The sequence below is a fragment of the Pteropus vampyrus genome, unplaced genomic scaffold, assembly GCF_000151845.1.
Source record: "Pteropus vampyrus isolate Shadow unplaced genomic scaffold, Pvam_2.0 Scaffold171, whole genome shotgun sequence".
In the NCBI taxonomy this organism is placed as follows: Eukaryota; Metazoa; Chordata; class Mammalia; order Chiroptera; family Pteropodidae; genus Pteropus; species Pteropus vampyrus.
In genome coordinates this window covers 361793-371865 of record NW_011888952.1, presented here as the reverse complement: position 1 = coordinate 371865, position 10073 = coordinate 361793, and the positions used below count along the sequence as shown (strand labels likewise).

The 10073-nt window shown below is 41.5% G+C and overlaps 1 protein-coding gene across 1 annotated transcript in view; it reads right to left on the bottom strand.

The window, feature by feature from the left end:
- Positions 1 to 7242: 7242 nt before the first annotated feature.
- The window catches only part of PLXND1 (plexin D1), a 51759-nt gene continuing 48928 nt past the window's right edge, over positions 7243 to 10073 (bottom strand). The window contains exon 34 of the mRNA XM_011370657.2: positions 7243 to 9891. Coding sequence (XP_011368959.2) covers positions 9746 to 9891 — 146 coding nt within the window. The 3' untranslated portion in view covers positions 7243 to 9745. The remainder of the gene's footprint in view (positions 9892 to 10073) is intronic.

The following is a 10073-nucleotide window of genomic DNA, read 5'->3' as shown; positions in this document are numbered from 1 at the left end:
TTTCACTTAGCATAATATCCTCTAGGTCCATTCATATTGTTGAAAATGGCAAGATTTCATTTTTTATGGTTGAGTGATATTCCATTGTATGTATGCACCACTTCTTTATCCACTCATCTATTGATGAACATTTATTGGTTATTGTAAATGCTGCAATGAACTTAGGGGCATGTATATCTTTTTGAATTAGTGTTTTGGATTTTTTCAGATAGATACCCAGAAATGGAATTTGCTGGGTCATATGGTAGTTCTATTTTTAATTTTTTGAGGAATTGTTTCCCATGGTGGCTGCACCAATTTACATTTCTACCAATAGGGCACGAGGATTCCTTTTTCTACACATCCTCACCCAAAACTTGATGGTTTCCATTTGCATTTCTCTGAAGATTAGTGATGTTGAGCATCTTTTCATATATTTTGGCCATCTGCATGTCCTCCTTGGGTAAATGTTTAGTCACATCCTCTGTCCATTTTTTAATCAGATTGTTTGGGGAGTTTTTGGTGTGTGAGTTTCTTATATACTTTAAATATTAAACCCTTATCAAATATATCATTGGAGAATAACTTCTCTCATTCTGTTGGCTGTTTTCATTTTGTTAATGGTTTCCTTCACTGTGCAAAAACTTTTTAGTTTGATGTAGTCCTATTTGTTTATTTTTTCTTTTGTTTCCCTTACCCAAAGAGACATATTTAAAAAAAATATATTGCTAAGACCAATGTCAAAGAGTTTACTGCTTATGTTTTCTTCTAGGTGTTTTATAATTTCAGGTCTTAAACTTTTAAGTCTTTAAATTATTTTGAGTTTATCCTTATCTACAATGTAGTTAAGAAAGTGGTCTAGTTTCATTTTTTTGCGTGTATCTGTCCAATTTTCTCAACATCATTTATTGAAGAGATTGTCTTTACCTAATTGTGTATTCTTGCTTCCTTTGTCAAAGATTAATTGACCATGTAGGCATGGATTTATTTGGGGGCTCTCTTCTATTCTATTGATCTATATGTCTATTTTTATGCCAGTACCTTGCTGTTTTGATTACTATAGCCTTGTAGTATAGTTTGAAGTTAGGTAGTGTGATACCTCCAACTTTTTTTCTTTTTTCTCAAGATTACCTTGTCTATTTGGGGTCTTTTGTGGTTCCATACAAATTTTAAGATTATTTGTTCTAGTTCTGTGAAAAATGCCATTGGTATTTTGATAGGGATTGCATTGAATCTATAGATTGCTTTGGGTAGTATGGACATTTTAATAATGTGAATTCTTCCTATCCATGAGCATGTGTATTCTTCAATTTGTATCTTCTTCAATTTCTTTCTTCAATGGCTTATAATTTTCCAAGTACAAGTCTTTTACCTCCTTGGTTAAATTTATTCCTAGATATTTCATTCTTTTTGATGTAGTTGTAAATGGGATTGTTTTCTTAATTTCTTTTTAAGATAGTTCACTATTGTTGTATAAAAATACAACCAATTTCTGAATATTAATTTTGTATCTTGCTACCTTACTGAATTCATTTATCAGTTCTAATAGTTTTTTGGTGAAATCTTTGGGGTTCTTAATAAATAGTATCATTTCCTCTCCAAATAATGAGTTTTACTTCCTTTCCATTTCTTATGCCTTTTATTTCTTTTTGTCTGATTGCTCCAGCTAGGACTTCCAACACTATGTTGAACAGGAGAGGTAATAGTGGGCATCCTTGTCTTGTTCCTAATCTTAGAGGAAAAGTTTTTAGCTTTTCACCATTGAGTATGATATTATCTGTGGGTTTGTCATATATATATTATATTGAGATATGCTCCTTTATTATGTTGATATATGTTCCTTCTATACCCACTTTGCTGAGAGTTTTTATCATAAAAGTGTTTTGTCCTTTTTTTTCTGCATCTGAGATGATCTTATGATTTTTAACCTTTAATTCATGAATGTCGATGTGTCACATTGATTGATTTACTGATGTTAAACTATCCTTGCACCCCTGGGATGAATCCTATGTGGTCGTGGTGTATAATCCTTTTAATGTATTGTTGAATCTGGTTTGCTAATAATTTGTTGAAAATTTTTGCAACTATATTCACTGAGGATATTGGCCTGTAATTTTTTTTGTAATGTCTTTGGTTTTGGTATCAGGGTAATGCTGGCTTCATAGAATGAGTTTGGAAGCATTCCTTCCCTTTTAATTTTTTGAAATAGATTAAGATAGGTATTATCTTCTTTGTTTGATAGAATTCACCTGTGAAGCTGACCCGTCCTGGAGTTTTATTTGTTGGAAGTTTGTCAAATTATTACCATTACTGCTTTAATTTCATTGCTAGTAGTAGGTCTGTTTAGATTTTGTATTTCTGCTGGGTTCAGTCTTGGAAGTTTATATACTTCTAGAAATTTATACATTTCTTCTAGATTGTCGAATTTGTTGGCATATAATTTTAACATTCTTTAATGATTCTTTCTATTTTTGTGGTGTTGGTTGTAACTTCTCTTTTTTTTATTTATGATTTTATTTATTTGGCTTCTCTTTTATTCTTGATGAGTTTGGCTAAAGGTTTGTCAATTTTATTTATCTTTTAAAAAAACAGGTCTTAGTTTTATTGATCTTTTTTATTGTATTCTTAATTTCTATTTGTTTATTTCCACTCTGACCTTAACTATTCCCTTCCTTCTGTTTACTATGGGTTTTATTTGTTTTTTCTACTTCCTTTGGGTGTAGAGTTAGACTGTTAATTTGGGATTTTTCTTGGTTCTTGAGGTAGGCCGGTATTGCTATTAACTTCCCTCTTAGAGTGGCTTTTGCTGCATCCCTTAAATTTTGAAAAGTTGTGTTTCAATTTTCATTTGTTTCAGGATAGTTTTTGATTTCATGCCTGATTCCCTCTTTAATCTATTGGCTGTTTAGTAGCATGTTGTTTAGTCTCCACATGTTTGTGTTTTTCCCACTTTTTTCTTGTTGATATCTAGTTGCATGCTATTCTGATCAGAAAAGATGCTTGATATGATTGATTTCGATCTTGAATTTATTGAGGCTTGTTTTGTGGCCTAATATGTTATCTATCCTGGAGAATGTTCCATGTGCACTTGAAAAAATATATATATTCTGCAGTTTGGGGAAGAAATGGTCTATAAATGTCTATTAAGTGGATCTTGTCTAAAGTGACATTTAAGGCCATTATTAACTTTCTGTCTGAATGATCTATCCATTGATGTGAGTGGGTATTATATATTTAGGTGCTCCTCTGTTGAGTGTTTAGATATTTATAATTGTCATATCCTTTTCTTGGAATGACTATGATTATGCAATGTCCTTCTTTGTGCTTTTTTTACATTTTTTGTTTTAAAGTCTAGTTTGTCTGATATGAGTATTGCCATCTTAACTTTTTTATCATTTCTGTTTGCACAAAATATCTTTTTTCATCCCTTTACTTTCGGTTTGCATGTATCTTGCAAATTGAAATGAATCTCTTGTAGGCAGAATATAAATGTGTCATATTTTTTAATCCATTCAGCCATCCTATGTTTTTTACTGGAGAAGTTAATTCATTTACATTTAAAATAATTATTGATGAGTATGTACTTATTGCCATTTTGTTAACTGTTTTTTGGTTTTTATAGTTCTCCTCTGTTCCTTTTTTCTTCTCTCTTCCCTTGTGGTTTTCTGGTTTTCTTTAGTGTTTCGTTTGGGTTTCTTTCTCTTTATTCTTTGTGGATTTTTTGTGGATTTTTGGTTTGTGGTTATCATGAGGTTTTATATATATCTATATAAGTCTATTTTAAGCTGATAGCCATTAAAATTTATTGATGTCATATTTTAGATCTTTTTGTGTTGTGTATCTCCTAAACACTTATTGTAGTTTGTGTTGAGTTTGAAACTTTTTTCTTTTGACCTTTGTAGTAGCTTTTTAAATGTCTGATTTGCTGTATTTATTAAATATTTGGCTTTTCGTGGGAGATTTTTTTTCCTTTCTCTTATTTCTGATTATAGCCTTTCCTTTTCTGCTTAAAGAAGATCCTTTCAAATTTCTCGTAAAGGTGGTTTAATGGTGATGAATTCATTTAGTTTTTCTTGTCTGGAGAACTCTTTATCTTTCCTTCAATTCTGAATGATAACCTTGATGGGTAAATTATTCTAGGTTGTAGGTTTCTTTCTTTCAGCACTTTAAAGATGCCCTATCATTCCCTTCTGGCTGTGAAGTTGCTGCTGAGAAATCAGCTGATATCCTTATGGGGTTTTCTTTGTATGTAATGTGTTATTTTCCCCTGCTTCCTTCAAGATTATCTCTTTTGCCATTTTAATTACAATATCTTTGCATGGATTTCTTTGGGTTCATCTTTTTTGGAACTCTCTGCTTCCTGGACCTGGACGTCTGTTTCCTTTCCCAAGTTAGGAAAGTTTAGACATTATTTCCTTAAATAAAGTTTCCGTTTCGTTCTCTCTTCTCCTCTGGTATCCCTATAACGTTAATGTTTGAGCACCTGATGTTATCCCAGAGGTCCCTTAAATTGTTCTCATTTTTTAAAATTCTTCTTTTCTTTTTGCTGTTCTAATTGGTTGATTTCCACTAGTCTGTCTTCCAGGTAACTGATCCATTCTCTGTATGTAGCTAATCCGATGTTGATTCCATCTAATATATTTTTCATTTCAGTTATCGTATTCTTCAGGTCTGCTTGGTTCTTTATTATACTTTCCCTTGTTGAAGTTTTCCCTAAGTTCTTCTATTCCACTCCCAAGTTTGGTAGTTTGGTGAGCATCCTTATGATCATTCATTTGAATTCTTCACCAGGCAAATTAGTTATCTCTATTTCCTTAGTGGTGTGTGTGCGTAGGGGGTATTTTTCTTAATCCTTTATTTGAGAGAGATTAGTCTTTTCATTTTGTTTGACTTTCTATGTTTGTTTACATGAATTTAGACAAAATAGCTCTCTTCCCAGTCTTGAAAAAGTGGCTTTACATAGAAGCATGGTTTGTGTGTGCCAGGTGGTTTTGGCAGGCTGGTAGGAGCTGAGCGGGTGCCAAAGTTATAGGGGCACTGGACTACCAAGCTGGAGAAGCTTTAGTTGGGGAAGCCAAGTATGTGTAGTAAAGCCCTGTTTATCCTGCTTGCTCCCTTTGTTTGGGGTGGAAATGAGCTTGGGTAATGTGTCCAGGAACATACTGCAGCAACCTTGTAGGTAAGCCAGGGCACCTGGATAGAGCCCTCACCATCCCTATGGAAGTGGGGTGGGACAGAAACAATGGTGCTCAGTGGTACCTCCAACCCCAAAGAAACCCTGCAGTCTCCAGAGAGCTCCTGTGTCTCCCCAACCTTCTTTACACAGTCTCTCTCTTGTTTGTAGTGCAGAAGGTGGTCTTGTATAGAAGCAACCTCTGTGTGGGCTTTATGTGTCAGGTAGTTTTGAGAAGTCGGAGCTGGCCAGGTGCTTACAGTGCCCAGGGCACTGGCTTGCTGGGCTGGAGTGGTTCCTGGCAGGGAAGCCAGGGGTGTGTGGTGATGCCCTGTCGTTCCTGCTTGCTCCCGTGTTCAGAGGCAAAAGGCTCCAGGCAGTGCAGCTGGGAATTCACTGCAGCCGTCCTGCAGCCAGGGCAAAGTACCTGAGTGGAGTTCCCCAAGCCCTGTCTATGGAAGTGGAAGAGGATGTAAACAAGGCCATCCAACAGCTCCTCTCACACAGGGAGTTCTGCAGCACAGCTGGCAGCTCCCTGAGGGTTCCCTCAGCTTCCCAGCCATCTCTACCCACCTCTTTCTCTTGTTCGTTGTTCAGAAGCTATTCATTTGGCCCTCAGTTGTCTCATAAGTGTAGTTGTTTCCTATATACTTGTATATAAAATTTGCTCATGAGAAGGGGTGAGTTTAGCATCTTCCTATGCTGCCTACCTTCTTGGACCTCCTTGAATGAGTGGGGGTTTTTGATACTTGCTCTTAGAACTCAGCTACCATACTGTAGGGAAGCCTAAGCATCCAGTAGAGAGGAACAAAGGCACCCCTGTTTCCAGCCCCTGCTAATCTTCCTGACCAGCCAGAACCAACTTGCCAGCCATAGGAGTGTGCCATCTTGGTCTTGGATCTCTTAACTCTAGCTGAGCTACCCTAGCTGACACCACATGGAACAGGGACAGGCCTTCCCTGCCAAACCCTGCCCCACTCACAGATGCATGAGTAACATAAATTATTGCTGTTGTTTTAAGCCACTGAGTATTGGGGCGGTTTGTTACATAGCAGTAGATAACCATAACCAGGGCTGCAGGGTAAACAAGGGTTAGATCCTGAAGGGCCCTTTGAGCCAGGGTAAGAACTTTGAGTTTTGTTTTAATTGTGATAAGGAGCCATTAGAGGACAGTAAACAGTGGATTGACTGCAGGGCAGCAGTCGGAGGTCAGCGAGGAGGTCCCTGCAATGGCGGAGCATGGCTATGGAGGGAGAGGTTAGGAGTAGTGGAATCTGGGTAAATGTTGAAGCAGGGTAGATAAGATTTGCTGAGGGGATGGATGTAGAATGGGGTCAATGATGAAAAGAGATTGTCCAGATGGGAGGTGATGGCTAAGCCAAGGAAGGGGAAGAGAAGGAAAGGGTAAATTTGAAGAAAGTCAGGTACACTGAGCAGGACTTAATAAGGTACAGATAGGGCACAAAGGGAAACTGAGGTAGATCAGCATGGGGCATGACTGTTCTAATCTTTCCCCTGCTCCCTATACCCCACTCCCCAAATCCCACATGAGGTTTTGTCTAGCTGTGCTAACAGCTTCCTTGGTGTGTCTGTAATGTGGCTGCCAGCAGGACCCCAAGGGGCACTGTAAGCAGATGGTAAGGGATTGGGCTGGCACGTCCCAGGTTGGGGGTCGGTATTTGGTTCTGTCTCTGCTTCTTGCTTCTTTCATGGCTTGGCCAGGGACTGTGGGAGGTACCTGGGTAGGGTCTTGGATAGTATCACTGAGAGTCTTGCCTCCATGAGCTGGGGGCAGTCAGTCCAGTACCCCTGACCTGACAGAAGCTGGACGGCATCTGGCACCCATGAGATGGCCAAGTCTCTTCCGCTGTATGAGGACACTACACCAAAGGCCCCCACCTCCTGTGACCCTCAGACAGAGCAAAGGGATGCCTGTAGCTGCAAGGCAAGTCTTCAGGGGCCCAAAGACTATGGGTGGTTCACAGAAGTTGGCCGCCTTCGTGCCGAGAAATGACCCTGGAAGCTAGAGATTTCCTCCATTTGCAAATGCATTTCTAAACTTCAAGAAGGAATTGCATGTTAATCAGGCATTAAAACAGGCTGTGGAATATTTAATGACATAGAAAGATGTTACTGACATATTGTTGCATGGGGGAAAAGGCAGGTTACAAAATGGTATGTACACTCTGATCCTAATTTTTACACCTCAGCCAACACAGGCAAGCACACAATTTGGAACAGCATTCTCTGAGATATTAACCATGGGTGGGTGAGGGTAGCTTTTATTTTCTTCATGCTTTTTGTACTTCCTGACATTTCTACAGGAAACATGTATTCATTATAGAATCACACCAAAAAAAAAAAAATCCCCATCAAATGTGTCAATAACTTAAATTAGAAAACCTGCTGCTTAATAAAAAGAAATCAGTGCTCAGAATAGACAATTCGAAGATAATCTATCTCCACCCAAAAGCCACTACAGGAAAAGTCTATTTTTAAAGTTAAATATTGTTTACTTTTCTCCTCTCACTTTTCTGTTCTCATTAATTCTAAAACTGATATTTGTGGGATTTTGTTTAAATTGTGCAAATTTTTCTGTTCTAGTTCTTACCCTTGATAAATGTGTGTGCTTTCCTTAATGAAGGAAAAAAAACTAACTTGAGCTGCTTCTAATTTGGAGATGGCTTTGCTTACTAGTGACCTTTTCTAGAAGGTCAAGGATGAACCTCACTCCCAGCTCAGGCCCAGAACCAGCAGGGTGTGCTGGGGGTCTCTGGGTATTTGCTGACTTCAAATCAGGTTAACCATACTCACGGGATGCAGTGAGGAACAGCTTGCCCTACCTACGGGGAACAAACCAGGGTTACACTGCCCTTGGGGAAATTGCGTTTCCTTATCTGAGAAATGGGGTTAATGATACAGTTTTTGAGAGGAAAAAAAAAAAATCAGGGTGAGTGTAAATGTCAGCTCTTTCCAGGACTGTCACCTTTCACCTTCCCACACATTCTGGGGGCTGCTGTGGAGACTCTGGCCTAGAGGAGAAAGGGAACAGAGGAATGAAGGCCCAGATAACCTGGTTTGTGACCCACTCTGCTGCTCCTTGGCTGTGCAACCAGGGGAAATTCCTCGTGGAGCTGAATAAATTTCTACATCTGTAAAATGGTGACAATATTATATTCCTCATGGGCTTGTTAAAGGTAAGTGGGTTAGGAGCAGGGCCTACCCCAGAGGTAGGTAGCACACAGTAGCTGACTTCTTCCTGGAGAGGCCCCAAGGGTGCCCTCAGAGACCAGAGAATGTCAGCTGTGGGCCAGAACAATGACAAGCAGGCACTCGCATTGTCCCACTGAACCATCCAATAGCGAGACAGCCTCCTTCGAAGGCTGAGTCAGGTTCTAAGCCAGGTTCCCCTTGCTCCTGCTACAAGCACTGCTTTCCCTCCTTGGCCGTCTCAGGATAAAGGCTGGAGCCCACAGCAGGTTTTCCCATCAGACTTTTATTATAAAGAAAGGTTCCAGAGCATCCCAGCCACTCCATCTCCAGCCCAGCCCCCGAGGCTCTGAGCCGGGCCCTGTGCTGGCTGGGTCTGCTATGGGGGAGCCGGGTCAGCCAAAGGGTTGCTTGTCACAGGAACAGAATGGGTGAAATTTCTCAGGGTGTTGAGGAGGGTCTCTGCCAGGTCTGCCCATCCTCTGGAACAGTCATTTCCAGTGTTGCATAGGGAGCCCCTTGGTTCCCCTCCCCAGGTCCTCTGCACAAGCGGCAGCTATTCACAGTTGGTGCGTGGTTAAGTTTCATATATAAAAGCTTTCTTAAAAAAACAACAAAAAGTGGTGCTATCTTTAGAAACACTTCCAGCAAGATCAAGTAGCCCAGCTACAGCCTTGGTGCAACTTAGCCCCCTCCCCCCACCCCCTCTACCCCCACTGCCGCCCCCGAGATCAGGATCGCCTAGCACCTGTCCCCTTGTCCTCTGCCCTCCCCATCTTCAGGGAAAGCCCATGGAGCCTCCCCATGGGCAGTGGGCAGTGGGCACTGCCCACTCCACCAGTAGCCGCCTGAGCAACAAAAATCTGACATCACTTGAAACCGTGTCCCAGGGTCCTCTCCGGGGAGATGGAGACAAAGTTTTGGTGGTTGAAGCAGAAACTAATAGAGGGCTGGTTCAAGGAGGGGTCCCCTCTGTCAGAAAAGGTGAGGTAGTGTTTCCAGCTGCGGCCTCTGGGCCAGGTGGCCTTTGTTTCTTCATTTGTTGGGCTGAGTCAGGCCGGAGTTTTAGCAGCTGGCTGTGACAGCGAGCGAGTGGGGGCACCGTCCAGGCTGTGCTGGTGGACGGTGGGAGCCTGACCAGAGACTGGCTGTGGCATTCAAGTCTCCATCCCAGAGGCCAAGTCTGGGGGCAGGCGGGAGGGGACAGAAGTGCCGAGGGGCCAGGGCTAGGGGCTCCTCTGCCTGGCTCAGAGAAGCCCCCTCATTTCCCCCTCTCCCAAAGCTGACTCTGCTCATCATCACCCAGCTGGAGTCAGGCACTGAGGATCAAGTAAAGTCGAGGGCTGGGCCCCCTGTTCCTCCCCAGCACCATGTCCCTCAGACTCAGGCCTCACTGTAGCACTCGTAGATGTTGTCCTCCATTAAAGCCACCACCTGCTCAAACTTGTGCTGCAGCTGGGTCCTCCGGGCTGTGGGGTTTGCCTCCAAGGCAGTCATGATCTGAGGGGGAAGCAGAGGGGCATTTGGGTCTCAGCCCTGGGCCCACAGATCTTGGGGGAGAATGCACTGCCTGGATTTCTACAGCTGGTGACCCGCTCCTAAAGTACAAACATCCTGGGATGTGAATACTGGAGTGGGAACCTCCCTTTTCCTCAGCAGAGTGGAAGTGAGCAGGGCTGTAATGCGGAGTGGGGAGGGTGCCTCACACCCG